At 37.6% G+C, this 27,916-nt stretch overlaps 1 protein-coding gene across 2 annotated transcripts in view; it reads right to left on the bottom strand.

Annotated features, from left to right (window-relative positions):
* Positions 1–27,916, bottom strand: part of LOC109059490 (rho guanine nucleotide exchange factor TIAM2) — a 48,680-nt gene that overhangs the window by 5,384 nt on the left and 15,380 nt on the right. The window contains exons 2-21 of one of the 2 annotated variants that reach the window (XM_042746227.1): positions 19,254–19,437; positions 17,972–19,090; positions 16,921–17,356; positions 16,629–16,801; positions 16,310–16,534; positions 15,755–15,940; positions 15,462–15,611; positions 11,602–11,661; positions 9,449–9,619; positions 9,069–9,173; positions 8,741–8,819; positions 8,287–8,376; positions 7,959–8,189; positions 6,307–6,392; positions 1,524–1,712; positions 1,355–1,423; positions 1,119–1,244; positions 625–733; positions 330–509; positions 68–186 (exon numbers count right to left, since the gene is read on the bottom strand). In XM_042746227.1, the coding sequence (XP_042602161.1) occupies positions 68–186; positions 330–509; positions 625–733; positions 1,119–1,244; positions 1,355–1,423; positions 1,524–1,712; positions 6,307–6,392; positions 7,959–8,189; positions 8,287–8,376; positions 8,741–8,819; positions 9,069–9,173; positions 9,449–9,619; positions 11,602–11,661; positions 15,462–15,611; positions 15,755–15,940; positions 16,310–16,534; positions 16,629–16,801; positions 16,921–17,356; positions 17,972–19,084 (3,897 nt within the window). In that variant the 5' untranslated portion in view covers positions 19,085–19,090; positions 19,254–19,437. The remainder of the gene's footprint in view (positions 1–67; positions 187–329; positions 510–624; positions 734–1,118; positions 1,245–1,354; positions 1,424–1,523; positions 1,713–6,306; positions 6,393–7,958; positions 8,190–8,286; positions 8,377–8,740; positions 8,820–9,068; positions 9,174–9,448; positions 9,620–11,601; positions 11,662–15,461; positions 15,612–15,754; positions 15,941–16,309; positions 16,535–16,628; positions 16,802–16,920; positions 17,357–17,971; positions 19,091–19,253; positions 19,438–27,916) is intronic. The other variant, XM_042746228.1, reaches the window with a different exon arrangement.

The following is a 27,916-nucleotide window of genomic DNA, read 5'->3' as shown; positions in this document are numbered from 1 at the left end:
AGGGAAAATATACAACATATAATATATTCTTGTATGCTTTTAAAAGTTATTCTAGAATAGTATGAACCTCCTTCTCAGGGCCGCTTTGCTCTGCCACTAATTGGTCGAACACTGTGCCGTAGTCCTCGTAGATCTTCTGCATCTCATTTATGTGACTGGCCACCTTCTCCATAGCCTTTAATGCCTCTGCACCAAAAAAAAAAGACCCACACTGTCAACTGACCCACTAAATTCATATTGAATCACTAATGGATTAAAGGCTGACTGAATTGAAAAGAAAGTCAGATGAGTAAATGAAGACAGAATTTTGGTTTTAGGTGGTCCCCCACCTGTGAGGTGGCTGTGCTCGTCGCTCTCGGGGTCGGTGAGAGACACCAGCTCCCTCAGCAGCAGAGGATACTTCAGAACCCTCTGCACGGGTTTAATGAGGTACGACTCCAGGGTGGACGAGTGCTGTTTGGTGGGGTTCCTCGCCTCCAGGAACTCTTTGAACGCCCGGTCTGTTTTTGCTGCCATCAGACAAACCAAAGAATGATATAAACCAGGCTCATCTTCTATCAGCTTAAAATAGCAGTTAAAATATGCCATGAGACATGTCAGATGAGGCTTTTGTTTATGTGTTACCTCTTTCCAGCACTTTCTGCACTTTAATGTGATTGGCACAGAAGCCGCTGTAAAGCTTGAAGTGATCTGCATAGTACAAGAACGATCCGCCCAGGGAGAAGAGGAGCTTCTAGAGGTGAGATTGAAAGAGAAAGACTCAGAATGTGCCTTAAACTGAAAAACACATCATTTATCAAATGTACAACAAGCATGATGTCTGTACAGTCGACAGATTTTGTGATGTTATATCCAAGAAACCATGAGTGAAAACCTTTGTCTTTGGTCAGTTTTTTAAAAATATCTTAAAACTAATTTTATTTATTTTAAACTTATAATTCTATACCATTTTATGTCATTGTTTTTAATTTATAAAAATGCAAAAAAGGTTGACAAAGTCCTTCTGGAATATCTAATTCTGTCTTTTACTACATGTGATCCAGACTAGTTATTGAATATTTAATGCATCAGAGATTTAATCATACACATCTGTAATTTCACCACCACTGTAATTTTACCTTGAGTTTCTCTGGAGTCTCTAGTTCATGGTACTCCGGTGAGGAAGTTGTCCTCTCCTCTAGGGTTTGTAGGAAAACTCTCTGAAAGTCTAGCATCTCTGGCAGGCTGCCGAACAGAGACTCCATCTACAGGAAGAGGAAAACCACAATTATAGACATGAAGCGCAAAAATGAGCTCAGGTCTGACTTAGGCAATATAAACTCCAAAAGACATAATTTTACACTGCAAAACGTACCTCATCATGACTGAGGAAGGTTTCTCTTTGTAATGGCTTCAGATAGATCTCAAACAGAGATCCGAGGTCCTAAACAATGGGACACAAGTTTAATGACAGTGTAAATATACAGTTATAAAGAAGAAGGCATTATGCATTAAATAAATAGAATAGAGTTGTGGTTTTGTACCTTGACATAGGATTTCTCTGTTTCCACCAGCTCTTGAATGACCATGCGCAGGCGCTCTGTGACGGACATGTGACGAGGAGAGGATCTGACAAGAGCATTTTCAGTGGAGTAAGGGTTCCTGTGGCCCTCCGGCACGAGGACGGAGCCTTCTGGGAATGTCTGGTAGAGATTACACACTGTCTCTGGGTTCTATGAGGTAAATGAAAGCAGAAGATCAGTGTCTTGTAGTTCTCTGTTTTTCAATAGAGTGCTGCAGGGATGACACATTTCTGTATAGTGCAACAGGTTCCCTTGACAAAAAGCCAATAGGATTGTTCCAACGCCTTTAGGATTACTGCAGAAAATAAGATCAGTGACCAACAAAAGCTTATGATTCTTAAACATCTGTTTATCAAGACAATCTTTTATCCACGCTATTAACAAACTACAACACAGTTGAATGACTTTAATGTCACTGTCATTTAGCTTCCCACAACTGTTTCTGTCTTAATTTAAAATCATTTTCATTCACAAAACCCACTGAATTTATGCCATATCAAAAGTTCTTACTCATTTCCCCTAGTTGTTAGGACTCAGCACTCTGTTGTCGTTTAAAGTAAAGTGACAAGAACAGTTTTTTCCAACTAAAATACAATTTCAGTAAGTTTTGAAGACAGCTTCAGTGGCAAAACAAGTGCAGAAACAGCCTAGAAACTAATTTATTAGTGACACTGTCATTCATCAGTAACATTTTGGTTTGAAAATAGAAAAAATTCCTAAACTTAAAAATGAAAAATCTTTCATTGTTTATACTTTAACAACCTTAAAGTAGTTTTTCACTGAAAATCATTCAATCTGCACCTTACAAAACTTATTCTAAAAATGGCAAGATATTACGTAAATGACAAGCAACCAATCAGGTTTGAATATACTAAAGTCACAATAAGATTTGAGGGGATTATCGGCAAATAATTACACTTTCAGTCTATTCCTCTCATAAATCTGTAGTATGACAGTGCACAAGCCTTAAGAATATTTATTATAGTGCTTTAATGACATTTTTGGAGCTACACTGCCTCAGTCGCTATGCAATTTCGTTGTATTAAAAAAGCAGAAAGAATTCCTCTTAATGTTAAAGTACCTTTGCAGTCACTAATTGTATCCCTTTAAACTCATCTCAGATAATCAAAATGACATTTTTCCGCCCATAAAAAAAAAAAATTATTCTTATCTAGTATATGTGGATGCATGAACAATGCTAGCCCCGCCTCCACTCAGTGTAAAATTTATGTGACAGGAAACGGGGCAGTTTCAAACCAAGTTTTTGAGACTATTTTTGATGCATCACATTTTAAGGAGAAAATGCTGTGCAATGGTATTGACTGATGAAGTAGCACATTGTTTGTATTTAAGAATATTAAAAACACCAGATAGACAAGTAAATGTATCAAATGAATTAAACACTATTGGAATCAGAGGGATTTCAATGCATTGCTCTCACTCACATTCACTCACTGACTGCTGTATCAATGACCAATGCAATCCAGCGCTGCTGGATAAAACAACCGAACCATTAGAAACAGGCTCCGGCAGCGCCCGAGGGCAAGAAATGTTGACTCAAAAATGCAAATGCTCTCCTAAAGTCTTTATCTCCAGAGCACATGTGGTGCGCTTTCACCAGGCTGCATAAAAACAGCATCACCGGTGAAAATTCAAGCCATTTGTCATCGTAATCTGTGCTGTCAGAGGGTAATAAAGTGCTGACAAACTGATAAATCCCTCTGGGCCGCTCCGCAGAGCTGCTCTCAACACATAGAGGAGGAAAAGATCATTCTTTTCAAAACTCAGTACAATCATAATGTGTACAGTTATAATGAAGTGCAACTGAGTGTTTGAAGGTCATAGATAAGTGTGCATTTCTGAACAAATCTCCTATTTTGACACACAATGCACAATCAAGTACGATTATTTCAATGTCCACAGTAATTATAGACCAATAGAACACAACAGCATGAGAAAGCGGCCCAAAGACACTGTGTGCATCCAGTAGTTATATAACCATAGAGGTAACACTTAATCATACCTTGTAATAATTACTCTGCATTCTAGAAGGTCATTTGAAGGACAGTGATTCAGGGCACATAATCGATTTAAATGAGGTAAGTGGAACTACTTTATTTCTTGCTGAAAATATAATTTTTAAGGATGACACGATTGTGTACATAATAATGTATGAATTTAATGTTTAACTCCTTATAATCGTACACAAAATGTCTTGCACCTCAGATTGTACAGTACATCGGAAAAACAACACAAGCTTTAAATATGAAGTTAGATGTTTTTATTTAGACAACTTCAGTTAACTCTATTTCTGCCAGAAAGGATAAATAATATTATATTCAATTTTATAAAACTGTTTGTTTATATATAATAAATAATAGGCTACATATTTTCTGTAAAATAGTTAACAAGCACAGTGAAACATAATCAATGTACAGTACAATGTTTAATCAATGTATATTGGCGAATATTCCAGGAATAATCAATTTTGTACTAAATATTAAATATTTAGATCAGCGTTATTTAAGTTATTATGTAAAGTCCTATTAAACAAGTTATTAAGAAGAAGATATCAGATATGAATGTATATGTCATTTTTTTATCCAAATTTCTGTCATTGGTCAGAAAAACTGAAAATGTACAATTAACTCAATTTCTGCCAGAAAGCATAAATAATATAAAAAGTAGTTTATATAATTATTATATCAAATTTTACTTCATCCGCTTTCTCATATTTCTCAAAAAATAGTTAACAAGCACAATGCAACGCTTTCCCCCCCCAATGTACAACCTAAATGGCCAAGTTATTGTTATTAAATACTACTATAAAAAAGTTAGACAAGTCTTATTTAAGTTTTATAAAATGACCACTATATAATGCATAACATTTAAATCAGATTATGATTATATCTGATGAAATTACATTTCTGATCATACACATCTGATGAAATATGATATATGATGAAAATATATGAATCAAATTTTCAAAGATCTGCTATTGGTCAGTAAAGCGGATAGTCCTGCCCCAAATGCATGCAGTCTACAAATGGCTTACTTACATTGACTCATGCTTTAAAGATCTTTTACATATTATTAAATGTTATAATAATGTATATGTACAGTGTTATAAAATGTTACCATAAAAACACTAAACAACCACTATATAACCACAAAAAACAAAGCCTGAGAAATGATGTCAGTACCAGTGAGATGCACTCACAGCTCCCACACGCGCTCATGTCATCCAGCAGACCCACCAACATCAAGGGGAAACACCCCATGAAACAGTACAATCCCAAGAAGCCAAAACGCTGGGGATATATTTGAGGGTCTGTTCCCATTCAAGGGCTTTGAGGGTCTTCAGCGGGAAGAGCGCACAGACTTCCTCTTCAGCTTCTTCTGCACTGTTCTGTCCCACCAGCCGACACATGACCTCGGATCTCTCCTCTGTACATGCACTAGACTACAGACACTGAAACACTCTGTCTGCTGCAGGCACATGCTAATCTCTCTCTCTCTCTCCCTCTCTCTCTCTCTCTCTCTCTACTACATTCTCTTTTTTTTTTTCTTTTGTGTCTGTTGTCTTTGATTATGTATTAATTGTAAATGGTGATATGCTATGTTATTTTACTGCAATAAAGCAGCAGTTTGTTTAATTAACAAATAGCAAACGTCAAAGAGAGAAACCTCAATCAACATTTCACCACAAGAGCTGTGTGATATAGTTAAAAATGTATCTTTAGACTTTATAAGCTTTTAAAAAGATTTTATATACTTCTGTTTTTAGCACTGAAATGTCCTGCAATGGTGATTGCTTCAATCAGATGAAATATCATTTTGACCTTTGATTGCTTTGTACCAATTGATCGACCAAACTGACTGTTTGTTCAGTGTTTAGTTCTTCAATCAGATGAAATATCATTTTGACCAAACTAGACTGTGATATTTGTCAATATGATGTTAAATCAAATGTCATGTGTATGCCTTAAAAGAACTATGCCAAAAGCTGCATTTATTTGATCCGAAATACAGCAATAACTGTAATATTGTTAAATATTTTTTTTCAATTTAAAAGAACTCTTTTATTATTTTAATATATTGTAAAATATAAGTAATTCCTAAAGAAAATACTGCATTTTCAGCATTCTTCAGAAATCATTCTAATATGCTGATGTAGTGATCAAGAAACATTTATCCTTATCAGTAATGATTTTAATTTTCTGATTTATTGATAAATAATTATTATATGCTGATTTTTTTATCAATTTGTGGAAATTTTTTTTTGTGGTTTTTTTGGTATTCTTTTTTTAGTATTATTTTCAGAATTTTTTGAAATAGCATTTTGTAACCATGTGAAAGTTTTACTGTTTACTGAACAATTTAATGCATCCATGGTAACTAAAAGTATTCATTATTAATTGAATTTTTTAACCATGTGAAAGTATTTAAAATTTCTGAAAATAAAATTGATGAATTTGTGTAAAAAATTTTGTGTTGAAATTGTATATTTTTTATATATGTTTTTCTATATGTGTAGTGCTTTTTGCCATGCATTTTACATTTTAAACCTGCCATAGCAATTAAAGTCAAATCTTATTGTCTGCAGCTGCCAAGTGTGCAGTGAGACTGTGGAATTCTGTTGAGCACGACCTCACAACAGCCACCGTAATCCTGATCACACCAGCCAGCCTCAACACAAGCAGCTCACACCTCCTAAATCTCATTCCTCATCCCCTCGGCTTACCTTTCTGCCCCGCTCAGCCTTATCGTTCAGCTCCTCCAAAGTAGGCGCCACAGAGCCCTCGGGAAACTCCTGCTCCTGAGCTGGAGCTGAGGGAGAGGAAGAGAAGGAAAAGATGTTATTGAAAGAGTGGGGCTGATTACTAAAGTAAGACGTGTTGAGTCACGGTGATAGAGAGTGAAATAAACACACTCGAGGCTCATTAGCTCTCTCTCCATAGTCTGACCCATGCAAGCATTTGACCTTTATTAACCGCCATTGATCTGATCTCACAAACTCTGCATGCAGGCCGTATGTCTCTGATTCTTCAAAGCTTGGCAATGCATCAAATGGGAAAACCTAATATGTACTGGGTTTACAGTTAGAATAATGTTACAAAACGCTCTACAGGAAATGCTGTCCTGTAGGGAATAACAGTCTTGTTGTCTGCGAAGGGCCCTGTGCTATAATAGTTTATGTCTGGGCATTTTGACAGCGTCATGCTGCGAAACAAGCAGTCCATCGTTAGGTTCTCATCATAAAAACAGCAGGAGTCGTTTCATTGTTTGCAGTATGTCTAAAGAGCAGGCAGTTTCTTCACTAATGCCCAGTCAAACTGATGGGTAACCAAATACATTTTAAATGCTATTTACAAAATAAAATAAAACTTGTTGGATAATGTTTACTGATGACTACTGTTGTTAAATGCATGATTACTGTAGGTAAAAATGTGCATTATTTTACATTAAATTTTTTTTAACTGTTTAACTTTCAATTATTTAATGTTTTGTTTTGTTTTGTTTTTTTTTTCTAAAAAGGGCATGGTATGAGCCAGGACCATTGGTGCCCCTTTAAAAAAATAGCCACATGACACCCTGGAAATAGTATGCAGAAATATATACCCAGACCACCAATAAGAGTCAAACACAAAGTTTGTTGCCCTCTGCAGGTTATGAAGGGTTAATGCAGAAAAAAAGGGCACATCCAATTTTATGTGCAAAGATATAAAGGCAAAATATAATGCTATTCAAATGTTTGGGTACAGTAAGATTTATTTATTTGTTTGTTTTTAAGAAATTCATACTTTAATACATTAAACTGCTCAAAAGTTACAGTAAAGGCTTTTAAATTGTTGCAAAAATTTCTATTTCAAATAAATGCTTGAAGTTTCAATTGTTGAAGAATCCTGAAAAAAAAAAATGTATCACGGTTTCCACAAAAATATTAAGCGCCTCAACTGTTTTCAAGATTGATGATAATAAGAAATGTTTCTTGAGAACCAAATCTGCTTATTATAATGATTTCCGAAGGATTGTGTGAAAATGAAGACTGGAGTAATGGCTGCTGAAAATTCACACTTGTATACATTTCATTTTAAAATATATCAAAACAGAAAACAGCTATTTTAAACTGTAATAATATTTCACAGTAATACTGTTTTCACTGTATTTTAATCAAATAAATGCAGGCCTGATGACACTTCTTTCAAAAACATAAAAAAAAACAATCTTTAAAAAATAATTAATGCTATTTTTTTTAACATTAATCTTTATTTTTTTTAAAGAAAAAAAATGAGAAAAAATAATATAATAAAAAAAGAAAGTTAAGAAATCTTGTCTGACCCCATACTTTTGAATGGTAGTCTTAATAGTAGACCGTTATAAACACTTTTCTACCTGTGGTCCACTGCTCCAGGTGAATGTTGTTGGCTCGAGGAGGCTGGGGTGGATCAGCTTCACTGGGGTCACAGTCTGGCCAGACAGAGCTCTGGTCGTCTGTGCTGTTATCCTCGCGTCTCAGGACGAGATGGAGTTCTTGTTGGCTGAAGAAGCTCTGCATGAAGGCGAGGTCGAGAGAGGCCACACTCACTCCATTTAGAGTCAAGATCTCATCTCCAGCTTTCAGACCTACAAAAACAATACACATTATACAAATAAATCACAACGCATTCAATCAATCATAACAGCATTTCAAATCAGAGTATAAGAAACACTGAAATGTTACCTTCAATAGACGCCAGGCCTTCAGGATTCACCTCACTCACATACACATGACTTCTCCTGGCACCATCCACATGACCTGTGACCGCAAAACCTGCAGAGAGCCGTAAAATTCAATCAATCATTGCCAGAATTCTTTCAACATGTTGGCAGGAAAATTCTGTCAAAATTGACTTTTTAGTCAAAGCAGATGTTCAGCAGAATGCCCAAGCTGCACTCTTCCATACAGTGGAACTGAATGAGTCATCTTAGCACTTACAACTCAACTGGACTTTCTTTAAAGGGATAGTTCACCCAAAACGGACTAAACTATCCGTACATTTAAGTGTCCTTTTTTCATTAATATTACATGAAAGTACAGTTCAATCAGGTTCAGTTTCTGAACAATACAAGAGTGGGGGAATTATGTAAATTATGAGAGTGAAGAAATATTCACTTCCTGCTGTACAGTAACTCACCAAAGTCTACGGTTGTGTCCGGTCGGGACATGTTTATGGTCAACACATTGACAGGCCAAACTTCCAGTTCATCATAGACCTGTTAAACAAGAGCAGAGCATCATTATTGCTTTATGATAAAGCAAGGTTTTCTGAAATGAGTGTGTATAACAGAAAAAAAAACAGCTTAGACTGGTTTTGACATGCTTCCAATCCAACTAGTTTCAGATAAGCAATGTTAGTAGGTTAACAGAACAAACTGGTTAAGATGGCTATTATATAGGCAATACTGATCTAAATAGAGTTTAGTTTGAACGATCTGCTTTATAAAGTGTGTGTTCATCCTAACCAGGGTTTTTAGGAGGTCTGTGGGTGCTGGAGTGCTTCTCTCCACATCTTGTCCCAAATGTCTCCTCGTGTGCAGGCAGTGCATAGATGGGTCAAGCTGCTTTATCTACAAAAAACAGTGATATCCACCATCACATTCATATTAAAATCGATACGGTGTACAGAATGTGTAATGGGTTACTGAATGATCTTAAAGCAAATGCATCCTGTGACAACATCAAGCTATTACACACTCTTTCTGTCATTCCATGAGGTCTGAACCAGCCACAAGAGACCACAAAGGACAGAAAATGCAAATGCATGAACTTTAGCAGTTGATACTGTATGTGTCTGGTCATTGCCAGTTGAGGTCAGTAGGTCTGTGAGAGGTGACTAGATTACCTTGCAGGCCACTGAGAGAACATCAGCAACCACAGAGTCCTGTTTGACTGGCACACTGACCACCTGAGTGTCCGGCATGAGCACAAACACCCGGCTTTCCAGACTGCATTCCCACGGGTTACCTTCAGGTGGCGCTGTTACATGCAATTTGGTAAAGCCGTCCAGCTTCTGCTAGAAACACGCGAGAACACAAATGAAGAAAAAGAACAAACATTTAGCCTATAGTTCAAGTAGGCTACAATTCAGTATCTTACTCAGTATGAATTATGATATTGATAATTTACTTTATTTAATATTAGTTGGTTTATATAACTAAAAATAAAGTCTCAATGCATTCATTGTGTACATCAGAACCATGTTTTTTCTGCTACACCTACACAAAAGTTTTTTTTTTGCTATTAGCATAGATATATATAACCAGCAGCTATATGAAATGATACATGTTTAAACTGCAGTGTGTTGCAAAATGAATATTTGAAAAATAAACAATGCTGTCAATCTTATTTTCAACTCTATTCAGTTTCTACATCTACATGCAATGCAATTAATATGCACAAAAAGTAGGATATAGTTTGGGGAAGTAGCTGAAAGAAGCAATGCTATCAATTTGACAGTATCACAATAGCATTTTCCCAATAACAGTATGATATCACTATGATCTTTTATGGTGTCCCTTGTGAAAAAAAAGTGTGCTTTATTGTTCTGAATGTGCACCTGTAGTGTCCTTCAAAACTTAAAAGTATATTTTTAAAACTATACTTAAAAATCATATAGTAGCTATTCATGAAATAAGTGTAATTACGAGATTAGAAGATTACTTACATGACTAACACGCTTGAACACAATTTTAAAATGCACTTTGTAATAATGTCAAACTGAACATTTTATATCATGTTTTACTGATCTTTTGACACATTTTAAAGTACAATTATTTTTGATGTGTTGACTAGCATACTAAAGCACATTTAAAGTACTTGATGCTTGATGCTGGAACATAGCATTTAATTTTCAGCTGCCTTTTTAGCAAACAAAACGTGAGGAAAAATCCACTCAGTCTTTCCTCTGCTCTTGTTCTGAGCCAGCATGCTGGGTCAAAGCCAGGTGCCAGCAACACTAATATGGATCTTTAGCGCGCTCCCTATTCTGTGAGAGGGAGAAAGGGGGTCAAGTCCCTTTTCACTGACTCAACTCACACAGCTGTCACAACAACCTGCTGATCTGTTGACATTATGCAGCGCAAACAGATCAGGGGGTGGAGAAATGGCCAGAATGGGGGAGGTTCGTTCAGAGCAATTCTATTGTCCTTCAGCTGCATCCTCAACATGGGGATTTGACATTGCAAGAGCTGCTGAATAATATAAGATGTCTTAACAGACTTTAGGAAGCTGTTTTTTTTATGTTGTTTGTTGATGAGGATATTCTGATGATTTATTTATAAGTGTAGATACTCTTTTTAAAACAGCAGTTATTTAAGAGGCAGCTAATTTAAGATGAAAAGTATGCAATGATATAATTAATTATCGCCATTTGTTTCTAGTTTAAAAACTGGGATTTTAAATGGACAAAAGTAAAAATTTAACATATTTAAAAATGTAACAAAAAATATTAATTAAAAAATATAAATGAACAAAATATTATTACATGATGATGATTTTAATTGCACATTTTTATAATGTCCACTTTTTAAAAAGTGTACTAAAGTGTTAAGAAATATTTCCTAAGTGTGTTAAGAAATAGTCTTTTTCACAAGAGCTAACATGGTGTGATTTTAGTGCTGTCAAACGATTAATCACGATTAATCGCATCCAAAATAAAAGTTTTTGTATACATAATATAAGTGTGTGTACTGTGTATATTTATTACACACACACACACACACACACACACATATATATATATATATATATATATATATATATAAAGGCACAGACATACAGTATATATTTTTAAAATATTTACATGTATATATTAATATATATAAAATGATTGAATATATACATGCATTTGTTTGCATTTATAGATACATAATAAATATACACAGTACACGCACTTATATTATGTGAGCAAAAACTTTTATTTTGGATGCGATTAATCGTTTGACAGCACTACTTGTTACTTTATGATATGTAGTTATTTTAGAGTGGTGTAATTACCTCTGAGCTGCTTTGCGTGGATGGATGGCCAAATGATCCAGTAGAATATCCTTCAAATATCTGCATCACAAACACACATACAGAGACACATTAATGTGCATCGTAAGAAATGCAGAGCAGCATCCAGGCTCAAAAAAGCAACATGTTTCTATCTATGTGCCTTAATTAGAAACCATCGATCTGAGGCGCCAGCTTTGATACTATTCTGATTGCAGATCACAGCAGAAATAACCCTGGGAAATAATGAGAGGTCTGGAAGATGCTAAAATTATAGGTCTATAAAAGCAGACAGATGGATCAGCCCAAATCAGACACGGCTTCCCCTCACCCAAGACACCCGTGCACTCAACGTCCTCCTGCTGACACATGAACACACACTTATTATATGGATGTAGTCTATACAAACAGACAAGGGTATGTCGTGTCCTCTACAGTTAACTGAAAAGGCAAAACCAAAAATACCAAAACTGACATAAGCTTTGTTCCTGCAGTGAGGTGGACTCCTCACAATAGACTGGCAGCTAGCTTAAGAAGCATCCTATCTTACAGTGAATTAAACCTCACAACTGACAGAACTGAAACATTCTTTATGAGCAACAATGTTCCCGTCACTAATAGTGCTACTCATGTGAAGTGCACAGGAAACTCAACTTATTGTTACAGTTGAATATGATGTTATCATGTTGCTAAGCTAAAAACACAACAAACCCTGTTAAAAAAAGAAACAGTATAAGCTGGTTGGCTGGTTTTAGCTGGTCTTCAAGCCTGGTCATACGTAGCTTGTTTTAACCACTTATTTATCTGGTCAGGCTGGAACAAACTAGCTAAATGCTAGCTTGGCTAAGCTGGGAGACCAGCTAAAACTAGCCTCTTCCAACTTAAACCAGCTATAAGACCAGCCAACCATGTTAGGCTGAAAAACCAAGCAACCAACAAAGTTACGTATAACCTGTAGAAGGTACTGTATGTTGGGGACCACCAAAATAAAATTTTAGCAAATATTAAACAGTCTACTAATTCTCTAATGACTAGTCATGTAGTTGCAAAGTGGACTATTCTCAATGTTGGGAAGGTTACTTTGGAAATGTACTATTTTACAGATTACAAGTTACCCTATTTAAACTGTAACAAGTAGTGTAACTATTTTAATTACTTTATTATAAGTAATGTAACTGATTACTTTTCTAAATTTCATTTTATTTTCAAACATTTACTCAACACTGATTACTGTCAGACTTTCAGAATCCTTCATGGTTTGATTTAAAGTGCCCCTATTCTGGATTTTTGAAAATGACCTTTCATGCAGTGTGTAACACAGCTCTAGTGAATGAAAACATCCTGCAAAGTTTTAAATCTGAAAGTGCACCGTGTATAAAGTTATTGTCTATCAAAAGAAAGAGTCAACTCTGAATCATTGAAATGAGTCGTTTTTGAAACGAATCCCAAGACCGTTTCTTGTTGACGTCAACATGAAACATTAGCATATTTCCCGCCCACTTGTTGGTCTTTTTGAGTTGGTCTGAATGAAAATGCAAATTCATTCTTTCCCACTTGGTGCTGCTTTTGGAGCAGTAAAAATAGCTGTTTCCCCGGTAACGCTGTACACAAAGCATCACTGCACTCACAAACACTGCTTTGTCAGACATTACAGGCTCATGATGAAATGAAAATTAGACCAATCACCACAGATTAGATTGACGTAAAGGAGGGGTTTGGAAAAATGAATCATTGAGCGAATCGTTTGGGAGTTGTTGAGCAAATAAGATAAAAATAAATGCATATTATAAGACAATGAAAGTGTTTTTTGACATTGCATGCATGTCAACCTATTGTTGGGGACTCCCAAAACCAAAATATGAACCTTTCATTACCCATAATAGGGGCACTTTAAGATTATAATAATTTATTTTTAAAGCATGGCCTCCACAAAACCAGACTTTAGCACCTCTTTTTACTGTGAGGTCGTTCTGAGGTAATTTACAGATTTAAAACCATAACAAGAAATAGTTTAATAGCTATGATACTGTTTTTGAAATCAAATCTTTGCACAGCTATGACAACACAGGCATCTAACAGTTAATCTTAAAAAAGACATACCAAATCACAGTTACCAATTCTGTGTCCTAAACTCCTGAAACATTGTTGGCTAATATTTTAGAGCAGTCCTTGAAATTTTCCATAATTCCGTTACATGTAACTAGTTACTCCTCAACACTGACTATTTTTTAGGAAAAGAGCTGAGATTGTAAAAAAGTACAGAGGTAGACATCCACAGAACAGTTTTTTTTTTTTTTTTTTTTTTGTATAAAGAGCTATATAAATAAAGGTGAAACAGTAGCAACACCACAACTGAGCGGTTTATCTAGGGATGTCAACTCTGACTGGACTCTGACTAAGGCATCTAAGCCCCCTGGAAACAATCACACTGCCCCCCGTAACCCTGTTAAATCACACAGCATCAGACTCTACATCTGTGCAGTAGAAGCTCTCGCTCCTCTCAGACTGCTTCCAGCTTGCAATAGTTAACCGTCTTTGGAATCATGCACTATTAGGGGCTGTTTGGTCCATTTAAGGATGGATGATTATGAGTCTGGAACCGCTGAGCGATTGGCTCTAAACTCACGTGAGGTCGTCTACATAATCATACATGTGGATTTAGAGCTCATGCTCTGTGTTAACACAAAAGCCCTTCAGAGAAGGAATGCTGATCTGGGCTTAATTACAAGAACTGATCCAGAAACAGCATTTCCAAAACAGCCCCCAAACACTTTGACGAGAGAAAGGAACAGGACTGCTGTGTGTTTTCCTGCCATTTGACCTCCAGAGAAAGCTTTGATGAGTGAGTCAGTGGTTGTTTGTTTTATCCGGCGAGTGTGACGGTGTTTCCCACCCTGACACCTGTGGACAGCATTACCACACTACTGTGGGACTAAATGAGTAAAACAGGCCTGTGTCTTAAATGACTATTCAGTACTGCAGTCATAAACACTGGCCGGTGAACCTCAGAGTAAGACTCCCAATACGAAATCACAGCTCTTTTAGTATGTACTCATACATGTCAATTAGGATTAACACTAATAAAAGGAAAACTGCTCCTTATATTTTTATTTTCCCTAAGTGTATTCTTTATTGTTAGGGTTTGGCGGGTCACAGAATATATAACTGTCTAGCCAAAGAATTTCCATGATTTTTTCAGTTGTTACTGATTACTGGATGAATTAATGAAATAATAATTTTATTTAGGTTGCACTCACAAAGATTTATATTGGCTATAGAGATTTCCATGACTTTCCATTACATTTTAATATTCTATAACATACTGTTTCCCAACAAAATATGTATAACTATCAAATATGAATGAAGTACATAGTATACAGGCATTTGATTTTCCTTCAGATGATACTTGACTTAATTTGCAATAATAAATAAATTTAGAATATTCTTATATATAGCATTTGGCAATTATTGTTAAAATGCAATTCTTGTGTTTGAATGATCAATGTGACTGATAACAGTCAAAGATAAATAAGCTGATCTGGCAATAAGCTATCTCTATGCAATCTGGCTGAAGACCTTTCTGTAATATTTCTGAAATTGGACTCTGTGTTCCTGTTTAGACAGCAAGTTTACTGATGTGACAAGGAAAAAAGAAAAAAGAAAGAAAGAAAAATGCCTGTGTACCATTTTTTTTCCTACTACAAAACGTTGTTTAGTGCTATACAATATTAAAGTTCTGAAAGTGCAAGGAATCACATTATAGCACCTGTGATACTCCCCTTTAGAATAGATCTATACAGTTTACAAATAAGTTTTTGTCTGCGTAGTTGTGGCATAAGAGCGCATCATGTTCTGACTCTTACCTGGGACAGGGACTGTCTCTTTTCCCGGTTGCGTTTTGTCAGACTGTCTAATCCCTTCTGTGAAGAAAAGAGTAGTCCTCGTTTGTTCCGCATACCTCGAGGATAAGAGCGAGATCGTCTCTTTAGGGTGGCCTCATCACGAGTGCATATCTGCACAAACACAAGCTCATTTAAATTATTTGCTGCATCATCTTAATTAAATTTTTGTGGTGTGTCTCAATGGTTGATTGTTTTAATGAGGTCCTTTTTTGGTATCTTACAAAATTCCCTTAAAGCATGTGACAGATCCTCACCAGCGCATGAAAGGACGAGACAGAAAAAATTCCCAGACGACCTAGCGCCATTTTAGATGGGCGTCCAGCAGTGGCTAGCAGGCTTTTTGGATTGGGCAGCTCTGTGCCCTGCAGGCTTGCCAGGTAACAGCGCATGCGGAAGAGCTCTAGGTTAAACTTCTCCAGGTTCTGTTCCCATTGCAGGATCTGTGGGTCAGAGATGAAGAAGAGAGAGAAATGCATTAATAGACATAAATATTGTAGTTACAACAACACAACACATTGGCAGTAAGCACCCACACCCATCAAATGTTCTTTATAAAACCTAAAAATTTAGATAAAATGTTGATAATGTGAATCAGAAGGATATGGGGGTCAAGTGGGAATGAATGTACTACATAACTGGATGCTCTGGAGGCACTGTGGTGTGGTTTCTGTTCAAACTCCAACATCAATGACATAATTGCCCAATTTAGCAAACCACTCATCTGAACTACCTGGCCTTTAATCTTTTGAAACAAACCACACACATATGCATAAACATCCACACACATCCACATCCGTTTTGTTCCTCACCTGGCTCTCGATAGCCTTCCTGTTCTTCTGGTCGCTGATGACAGATAGCTGCAGCTCTGCCATTTTCTTCATTTTGCCATCCATGTCGATCTTCTGCAGGAGAGCTCTGCTCTGGCTCTTCAGCAAACGCAGAGTGTCCTCCTTCCCCTGACGCTTAGCTAAATGTGAAGCGCTGGCAGAATGGATGGCTGTCACCCAGTTCTCAAGGTCTGTTTGGTTTGCAGCCTACAAATAAGAGGCGAGAGATAAGAGACAACTTGTTACTAAGAGTGTGGAAATTCTGTACTGTGTATTATATATTATGATAAAGGCCACATGCCTGAAAGAGATAGACATCTCCATAGGCATTGCTGAGGCAGAAGACATGCTCTTTCTTGGGATGCTCAGGAACTGCCTGCACAATACTGTCTTCAGCAAGCACTGCGTATCGTGGTGTGCATTCCTGCTCAGGGGAGGTCTTTCCATTGGATTCACCCAACAAAAGTGTACAGCCTACAGAAGACAGGAAAACAGAGATAGATCTTCTAACAATGAAGAAAAAACTTTATCCATTGCAGCTAAATTTTGAAGACTTATAACTGAGATTGGCTGTGCATGTTTTACCATCTTACCTTTGAGCGTGACCCAATACTGCCTCCACTTGCGTCTTGCTACCAGCTCCAGTTTGCGGTCCTTGTGAAGCGTAATGAGGGGCTTAAAAGTCAACCAACCAGCCCTCCGCACAACACCTTGCTCCTTCTCAAACAGGAAGTCCATTTGCTCCAAGGAGCCCATTGAGCCACTGCTGCTTTCTCCTTCACCCTCCCAGACCTGGAGTCCATCAGCAGTTCCACTGCTGCTTCCAGTCTCTAGGCCTTGCATAAAGTTCTCATAGATGTTCTGCCTCAAGGCTGCACTCTGGTTCTGCTGCCCAAATGGGCCAGTTGAGGAACCAGAGCAGTCCAACTGTGTCTGGGAGGACACTGGATTCCAAAACGGTCTGGATTCCTCTAGTGTTACCCCAGTTCCACAGCTGACAACCTCTGTAAAGTCCAGAGCACTAGGTTCCTGAGGTTGGGTGGACATGAAGTGAGAAGAGAATGGCAAATGTTAGCATGTATATGTTTTACAAGGTTGACACAATGTTGTGTAGCTTTTCGCAGCCTTTGCTCAGTCTTTACTCTTCGTAAAAACTATACAAATTATGGTATGGCCAACAAGCATACTATTTCAAAATATCTGTAATTTGTTGTTTTAGAGAGGAATGTCTAAAAATCGAAGAATGCTTTACAGCACTGAACCCTGTTGAAAAAAATCAGCATATGCTGGTTAGGTATGTTTTGAGAAGCATGGTAGCTGGTTTGAGCTTGTTCAAATTGGTTATAAGCTGGTTATGAGCTGGTCATGTCCTGGTCCCAAGCAACTATCTCCTGCTCAGGACCAGCTCATAACCAGCTGCCATGCTTCAAAACATACCTAACCAGCATATGCTGATTTTTTTCAACACAGAAAAATGTCAAGTTCAACTAAAACATTATTTTACACACAGAACACTGAACAGGAAATGGAATTTTAATATGATAGCATCTGCATGATAATTCTGGAGTCAAACAGGAAGGTCTGCTATGCTGACAGATTCACACTAATGCCCAATACCCCAAAAATAAAAAACAATTTTCCCACCTGCAGCCTTCGCTTCTTCCTGCTCAGACTTCCTGTCCAATCGCTGAGGCGGCGGATGCGACTCTTGAGCGAGTCCTTCCTTGTGTTCCCATCGGGAACTGCTTTTCTGCATGGCAAGGTTTGTGAGGTGTAATTCTGGGTTGTCTGACTCTCATCCTGAGAAGAGGTCAGTGAGGCTTGGAGGTGAGGAGCATCCTCAAGTTGATCCGCCGCAAGGATGCCCACAGTAGGGAATGGCACAGTCATGTTGGGGTTTGTGTAAAGGTCAGATAGTCCATTATGTTCCAAATTAAGTAGCACAGAGTCTCCAATGCCACTGTCCTCCTCAGCACGGTTAGCATTGTACCCATTACTATTGCAATCACTGCTTGCATACTGACTGTCATGAACTGTGGGTTGGCAGGTGAGGTTACCCATATGGTTCTCAGATTGCTCTGTACTGTAACCATTAAGACATCCAAAGTCCACAGTACGTGTGGATGAGAGTGTGGTATATCCACTACTGTTGTCCGAAGGTTGGCCGGTGGTGAAGACGTTATCACACAGATCTTCTGTCCCATTCCCCCATGGTGAGTCATACCATGAACCCTCAGAGCTAAGAGAGCTCCCATTACTGGCCCTTTGGATAGCATCAACAGGTCCACTGAGACAGTTGCCCAATGACAGCTCAACATCCGGCTCCCTCCGTGCATTGGTAAACTCAACCCTCAGACTTCCATCCTCACGAAAAAGAACTTTGGGACTGCTCTTATTGTCTTTAAGTTCAGAACTGGTGCTCCTCATAGGGGCCTGGAGGCCTCCAGTCTGTTGTCTGTAGCCTACAAAGAATCCATTTCCCTGGAATAAAAGGTTGTCATAGTCTCTGTGGCTCTCTGAATGTACTTTGTCACTAGATCCCCCCTTAATGCAGTCATAATGGCGGGAGATGTAAGGTTGGCTGTTCTTGTGCGGTGAAAAACTATTTTTGTCCTTGTATCCAGAGGTGCTCTGGGAGCTCCTCCACCAAGAGTGTGGAGAGAGTGCCTCCTCTTTAGAAGTGTGCAGCTTCAGGGAGCTAGACTTTCCCTTACCAGGGATGAGGAAATTGCTGTGCTGACTATCTGTATTTCCCATTCTGATCTGTAAGAAAAATGATGAGGAAACATCAAGGTCATTCCATGCATCTATCTATAATTCCATCCAAATTTCTATCCATCCATTCAACGATCCACTTAACCACCCATCCACGCACCTACACACTTTTAAAACAACAGTGTTACATAGTTATAGAGTTTATTTTTACCTGTTTTTATGCCAGCACACAAAGATATTCCTTCGCAGTGGTCATCCTCTTTTCCTAACGTTGTCTACGGTTCTGTCTGCTCCTGCCTGGTGCAGCATCTGACTCTCACTGAGATCCTCCTCCCTTCACTGTCTCGCTACCACAGCTGTTCCTCTCTCTCGCTCTCTCGCTCTCCATCGCTCATCTGTGAAGAAACAGAGGAAGGGAGGGGCATGTGTCAGTAACGCACAGTCGGCTCTTGTGTGTGCAGTCTGCAGTGGGAAGCCCCACTCCAACCCCCAACCCCAAATCTAAACAGACCTCACGCTTCTGTCCTGCTGCCACATTCCATGACGTAGCACTGCAAGCTTTTACAAGGACAGACTTCATACAACCTCACTGTTTATTTTCAGGCTAGGAAATTCTTCACAATTTTCTTTATTTTTTTGTCTGAACCATAATGGTTAAGTAACTCAATCTCTCCAAGCGATGTGTTTGGACTGTACACAAAATCTTTTGAATATGTCTGGGGTAGCATTGTTTTGTCTTAAAGCCAGAAGAGGATTTGGAAAAGATCCGTAATGAGAATTTTATTAGTAGCAGGATGAAATGCTCCTGTGCTTGGGAATTCTCATATCCTGTGAACTTTACTGAGATTTAGGGGTGAGAAGGGACTTTGGGATTCAGAGGTAGAATAATCATCCTGCCAGAGCAGCTTAAGAGGATATGGATAAGGGGGGTTGGGGAAGGACTAAAAACACACCACTCTAACCATGACCTTTAACCCTGGAGTGAGCAGTGAATGCCGCCAACACCATCTTCTTTCACACAACCAAGCTTCAATGAAGCAAGGAACAGTGCGCTTGACATGCAGCAGGGAGGCCTACGGCTGCTTCATTATGAAAAGTAGCAGCAGGCGGTGTGATGTTATGCTTCCAACACTGTGGCTTCATAAGAGACAGAACACAGGAGCAGCCAATGAGCTTTGCCGGTTCCAGACGCCAGGCCGCAGAGGGCTGAACCAGGGCATTGTGGGATGTGTGTCCCATCCCATTCAGAAAAGATGATCTGAATGGCAGTCGCTCACATTGTGAGCTTCTTTGTGTGTCTTACTGGCCATCTGCTGCCCCAAGGAGTGAGATCAGTCACCCTCGACCCGCGCAATTTACTCATCCCAAAAGAAGCACAAGACTGTGCAGTGCCAGACTTTTCTAGAATTCAACAGACTGAGCCAAGACCTCCTGTGTGATAAGTTAAAGGCACTTGTTGGATGCATGTGTGTGTTTTGTTATGTATAGGTATTTTCCATCTGCTCTTGACACTGAGCGTCACCGACCTTTCAGGAACTGAAATTGTGGCATATGTCTGCCACTTCTCATTCTCAGATATTCTGGCTTCATAATATTTCCCACCAGTCCTATGGGCTGCTTTCGTGACACTTTTTTGATTATTGTAAGAACAATATTCCACAGACATTAAGTCCGTGTCCACACTAATATGTTTTTGTTTGAAAATGCATCTTTTTTTTCTCTTTTTTTTGTTTTTGTGTACACAGAGAAAGTGTTTTTTTTTTGAAAAAAAAAGAGTTTTATAAAAGATCTCTAAAGTGTGTATATTTTTGAATGTGGTGTTTCTGTGTTGTAGTGTGGATGGAGAAAACGGAGGTATTTGAAAACGATGACACATGTTTAGTCATTTGACACATATTGTACGAAAATATATATCTAGTGCTTGTTTTGTGCTATTTACTTCCACACCTTTGCTAAAATATGTTACTATGTACACTTCATATTACAGTCCTGCAAAGATGACAGAAAATTTACTCGCAATTGCTGTCCTAAAGCAAAACTTGAGAGCAGTTGCATTTTAGATCCAACATATAATAGTGCGACCTGGACACATCAGTGAATTGCCAGAAAATTTATATCTGATATCGTCTCAGTGACCTTTTTATGAGGTTCTATGCATGCAAAGCTAGGTGAATTTAGCTTTTTCCTACATTTCAGTGTGATTGATAAAGTTTTAGGAAACGCTTAAAAACACTTGTGTGGACAGAGCGTTTTGAAAAAAAAAAATGCAGTTTTCAAATGTATCCGGATTAATGTAGATTAATCCGCGCCATTGACAGAATTTTCTGTAATTTATGAGACAACGCTTTCCTGCCATTGATGGAATTTTCCAGCTCTCTGTGTTTTCACTGTTATATGGTAGGTGGTGCTATTACACGTGTTCTGAAATGCATTGAATCCCTGGATCAAAACATGGTGAAGAAGAAGCAGAAACAAGCGATCATACATGTAAGCAGATACATATGTAAAATAGTATAATCATCAAGCATTAAACAGCATATAAATCAAAACTGCCTAATGTTTCCGAATGAAAATTCAGGAAGTTATATAGGACTGCGCAAGCTTTGGGGGTGTTGATAGAAGCAATCTACTCCAATCTACTCTACACCTACTCCTTCTTTAAATATTGCATGTTGAGATATTCATGTATCAAAATATCAAAAGTATCAAAAACGCTGGTATTTTTTTTTTTATTCTGTCCTTATCTATATCTAGAATATCATAGAGACACAGGGTGGGCTCTTTGACTTTGGCAGCAAGCAAACACCCAGAACTCCCTAGAATTTTACACAGGCAAGTTCCATTCACATTTAATTTAGAAACTATAAAAGCATAGTTACCAGTTAAAGCAGGACAGTTTTATTGATTTATTGTTTTCAGTTTAAAGGCTACCAGATGCACAATCACATAAGCATACTTTAACAGCCTAAGACACACAGTGAATGTAGTCTTGCTGCTCCAAACTAATGAGCGATCCCAGTTCTGCAGCCTTATATAAAACACGTGCACATCTACAAACACATTACACCCAGCAAACAGTGATTATGTCTTCATGGCCTGAAGAATGAGGGCATTATAAAAGTATGTATTTTTATAGAGAACAACTCAAGCGGTTTTGGGAGGGGTGGTTTTGTGTGGTGGAGGCAGCTGGCCGCCTGGAAAACCATCATGACTGGGCCTCTTGTTTGACCCAGCATGCCATAACTACCAGCACACCACGTTTAAGACAAACTACCACACCAAAGACAACACCAAGGAGAAGGGAGAGAGAGAAACCATTGTTGGGTCCAGGTGTGGTCGCTTGATAAAAGTAATAGGTTGGATCAAAGTAGCAGACAGGAAGTGTGGAGTTGCCCCTGCACACATAGAACACACACACACTTCCAAAATAATTTCTCTAAAACATAGGGGTATTTCACAGCTCAGTGTAAAAGAAGTGTGCTTTATTGTACCCAATGTGCACTTGTAGTGTACTTAATCTTAAAAGTATATTGGGTTACACAGTGTTACAGTGTAATTATACCTTTAAGTACTGAAGTTATATTAATTAAATACATGTACTTTTTATATGGTAAGGGTTAAGATAAGGGTTTAGCTTAGGGTTACTTGCATGCAATTATGCATAATTTAATGTTATAATAATAGTCAGTACATGTAACATGTCTAACAAGAACACTTTAAAATAACGTGTTACCGTATATTGCCATGCAGATAGTATAATGTTAATGACAATAAAAAAGAGAAAGAAAGAAATAAAGTATACTTTTAGAGAGAATAGTGTAGGTGATTGCTAATGTCAACAAGCCACACAATTTGAGGTAGCCTACCTTTCAGGTTTGTAGCTATGAGTTTAATACTTATGAAAACTACCGCTTAGCAAACATAATAAATCATTTCTAGCTAAATGTTTAAGTGGACATTTCAAAGGACCAAAATCCTTTATTTCACACCGCAGCTGTGAACTGTGTGCTACTTTCTATTGCTAGCCACAGCAGGTGGTATTAGCGAGAGGGACATTCTAATTCTAGAAATCATGTGATTCTCATAAGCGCAAGACTGTCATCGACTGTTCTGATTTCCTGAAAGAGAAAGGAAGAGACTGTGTGAAAAGTGTAAAAAGTCAGTGCTGTCAACTTTTAAGTGTATGCTAGCATACAGATGGTCTCAGAGCTAATAGACTAGGACTAAAAGTCACACAATTTCTTCAAATGATTAATTATTTTCAAAAATACATATACATGTGATACAATGGAAGTGAAAGGAAAACAGGAATATATGCTAGAAGGCGTGTCGCATGTCTTTTCCTGACAGGAAAGCAGTTGTGTGCGTCACAGAACAATCCGTAGAGGAAGGAAAGCACTGCAGGCGACTGTGAGCGCCAAAAGAGGGTAGATATGGGTAGGGGACCACGTCTGTGTGCACTGTGCTACTTCGCATGGGAAAATGCAGGGATGCATGGATAAAAGGGGACAGCACTAGGACACAGGAAGCCAGGCTCGACCTGTTTCCTCCCACTTCCTGAGAAAGAGACACTTATAGCCTGCCTGTGGGCAGAAAGGCAGAGCACTGCATTGGGTCAGCACTGGGATGGGTGTGTTCTTCCAGCTGCTTCCGCTGGTCTTCTGCTTTGTAATGAACATTCATCACTCAGAACCAACCAAACTAAATTTCTATGAGGAATTTGTCTTGGTTTTGATTGATATTTTCTGAATTACATGACTTGCTTGAATTCTGTGCATATCTTTAAGGAAAGTCCGAATGGTTAGTACATTGTTTTCACCTATTATCCTACTTCGATACACAAGACCGAAATCTTCTTTAGCACAAATCAGACCAAAATCATTTTGTACAGATAATGCTATGATGACTTCAGTTGCGGAAACCACAGGATAATGGTGTCTTGACAGCACTGAACGTGTTTTAGAATAATTCTGCATTCCATGAGAGTCAAATATTCCTTGAAAAAAAAGAAGCACACAGCATACTTAAGAAAAAGTACTTATTATGGAAATTAAGTGCAATTATCTTAACTTAAGAATTCCTTTATATTGAAGACTAACTTTAGTCTGGAAGACTAACATTTGACCACTGCAATGTTTTAGCACCTGACTCCCACACAAACACACAGCTGCTGCCCACTAATGGGCAGGATGCTGCGGTTACAGCTAAACCCAAGTAAACACAGCAATCCTACACCTTAAACACACCACAACAAACCTAACACACAAAATCAACAAGCTCCCAATGCATCTTTCTTTAAAAATAGCATTAACAAAGATTTGTTTTCACTGGTTGTTCCATTGTACAAGCCTAAAGCCCAGTTTACTGCTGGTGTGTATATCCCTCTCAGGTAATCCGATCACGATTAATCAAGCAAAACATTTTGCTGTTTAAACCTGGTAGTAACATGAGTCTCAGATGTGTCTCCTTGTGATCAAATTTCAAAGAGATTTCTAATTTCATTAGTACATATTGCATCATTTATGTGAGGTCGTTGATGCATGTTTAGGCCAAATAAAAAAATAAAAAAAAATGTAAAAAGGCCCACTTGACTCATTTCCAAATACACTATTCAAGCTCAATGATTGACTCATTTGCTGACTTGTGAGTGCTGGTACATTTGGAAATGCAGAAGTGTTTAAAGAAACTAAAAAAGAAACTAAAATGTGCTTTTCTAAGTAAAGCATCACTGTAAAAAAAATGCTGAAAACTTTACAGTAAATTACTGGCAATTTTGGTTGCCAGTGAAACTGTAAATTTACAAAAGTACTGTAAATCAATAATTACAATTACAATAATTACTTGTATGCTGTAAAATTACAGTAAAAACGTTTATGAATGTGAGCAAAATTGCCAATAATTTACTGTAAATTTTACAGCAATTTTTTCACAGTGATGTCATTACACCAAAGACAGATTTCACCAAGTTACAGAACTGAAATACCAGTTCTCTTCACTGATCAAAGTCCAGTCTTCCAGGTATTTCTTTCTCATATTGACAAAGAAAAGAGTCATTTCCATACACTGTTCTAGAGCCTTTTCCTGTCAGTGAGCTACTGACCAATCAGAAAAGGCCTTTTCTTTTTAAATGCCACTGAGAAATCAGTCCACCCATCCATGTCAGTTCTGGTTATGTAGTCTGGGTCAAACATGCCTGGGAATAAGGTTGGTGTACTATTCCTTACAACATTGACAGCTCTACATCTTAAAAATTAATTTGGAATCTCAGTTCTTCTTCTTCTTCCCATCCGAGAACATCCACTGTAAGGGTTTCAGTATACTTCATTCACCTGCTCCACAGTTTAGCTTTAGTTTAGTTTGCACTCCGATCACTCACATATGTGCTGTTATCCTTGCGCAAGTTTTTGCAGACACAAAAATCAATCTGATGATGAAAATGACATCACACAGACTCTCAGTGAGCAAAATACAGACAAGGGAAAAAAGAAAAGTCATCTTCTGAACTAAAAGACACCTTTGTTGGTCACATGGACGTTTGTAGAGGCAGCCGCACCCTTGTCGGCTGGTGTTCATTAAATGCTTCGTTTCTAACGTTTGCTGAAGTTGTTTTCACATTCAGTCATCCTCTTCTGCAAAAGAACCTCCTCTGGGCTGAAAGGAACATGTAAACAAACCCAAAAGGACCCTTCGCTCTTACATAACAGTCCTGCAGAAAAATCTGATCTCACCACCGGGAATTTAAGAGGCGTTCCTCTTACACAACACAGCACGAGCGCTGGACAGAATGGAAAATATTGTTGGAGAAACACTCATAGGCATAATCAGAGGAGAACACATTGAATCAGAACAGATTTCAGCTACGCTGTACACATCTGAATCCAATACTGGGTTTGTTTGCTAAAGCAAGCATCACAACTGCACATGGGTGTTTGCATGACATATTTTTGAGAAGCTGACATGTCTTGCAATGCGTGGAAGCCAGATATAAAGTCTTATTGTAAGATATAGCCACAATGACGAAAAAAGTGGCAATTACAAGAAATAAAGTTGTAATTCTGAGATATAGCCACCTTGTGAAACAAAAAAGTCATGATGATGAGCAATAAAGTCACAACTACATGAAATAAAGTTACAATAGATAAGATATGATGACTTCCATAGCAATTCTGTCAGATAAATTCAAAATGATGAGAAAAATGGCAATTACAATTAGAGTTAAAGTTGCAGTTCTGAGTCACTTGACAAGTCATAATGACAAGAATCAAAGTTGCACTTGTATGAAATAAAGTCAATGTTGTGAGATACAATCACAATGATGAGACAAAGTGGTAATTACAAGAAATACTGATTGAGATATAAGATATAAGATATAAGATATAATAGGCGATTTCAGAAAGGCTAGCGATAGCAAGCTAGCTTTGAAAGCAAGATCCCCACCCACTCTGTGTAATCACTTTGCAATTCCACGCCTCCTCCAAAACACATAAATGCGCACAGACAGACCAGAGACTAACCTGCAATGTGATGAGGTGAGAAAACTTTACGGTGCAAAGCGCAAATTATTACCAAAATATCAAATTACAATAATATCACCTTTCATTCTCACTGGAACTGCGAAAGAGGGTGCGCAGAGGTATGCAAATACATATTTGACAGGCACGTAGGACAGCCTATCGTAATGTTCGGACTGAGCATTTTGATTGGACGAACATTTTATGGTCCTACGCCTTCCACAGATGATATAAAAACATATAAATAAATTTAGACAACTTTACTTAGTGATTGCTATCGGGATGTGAAGAGACTTTCAACCAGCATAACAAATAATGTTTTGAACCAAATCACCTACCCAGCTTTTAAGTATTTTTTAATAATCTCTAAGTATTTAAAAATATGTTTATAATTGGTTTATAGATAAATAAATTATGTGATAAAAACAAAAATAGTTAATTTGTAATAAAATTTAATCCTGAATTTACATTTTAAATGTATTTTTTCCTTTATGTATTTATTTTACATTTATTTTTATTCTTTTTAACTTTTATTTACTTATACTTTTATTCATTTTTATATTTAATTTATTTATTTTTAAATGTATTTATTCATGCATTTATTTATTTTTTATATGTATTTATTTATTCATGCATTTATTTATTTTTTTATATGTATTTATTTATTCCCAGGTGTATTTATTTCCAGATTTCCAGATATTTTTTACTTTTCCGTGTGCAACATGGAAATGAGGGAGGCGGTCCTTGTGGAGCGCTGGTGAATCATTGATTGAGAGCTCACGTAGAAGCCTCAGATTAAACTAATAATAGAGATCGGAGTTTGAGAGTGGGATGTGCCAGATCAACTGGAGAGATCCAATATATTTTCACAGATTCCCATTTATTATGTTGAATTATTTTATAGCGACTGAATTCAGTTACTTATCCTCATAGTCACATCATTTAACCCGGAACCATCAACATCGTCGATGGTCTAAAAGCTCTAGACACTCGGTGGAGGTTTCTACGGCGTGTGTTCATTTTGTAATCACAGAGAAAACCTTCACTCACAAAAGCATTGTGAGCATAAGTTTATTGTAAACCAGTTATACCTAAGGTCTCTACGGTCTACTCAGGCTCACAATGCTTTTTGGAAACACGACCCACTGGCATAAAGTTGGCTTGATGTTAGACGCTCGGTATTTGCAAATTCAGGGACCATCTGTAAAGTTAAATATGACATTAGTATACACGTTTCTAATTCCAATAGCATTTTAAGAGAATAGCTTACAATCACAAAACCAACTGTAAAGTGTTCATCTATGAGTCAGGTATATTCAGTAATATTTACATATGATTTGAGTTTATTTTATAAATATAAAAA

The sequence above is a fragment of the Cyprinus carpio genome, chromosome B20 (genome assembly GCF_018340385.1).
Source record: "Cyprinus carpio isolate SPL01 chromosome B20, ASM1834038v1, whole genome shotgun sequence".
Lineage (NCBI taxonomy): Eukaryota > Metazoa > Chordata > Actinopteri > Cypriniformes > Cyprinidae > Cyprinus > Cyprinus carpio.
This window is presented reverse-complemented; position numbering and strand designations above follow the sequence as displayed.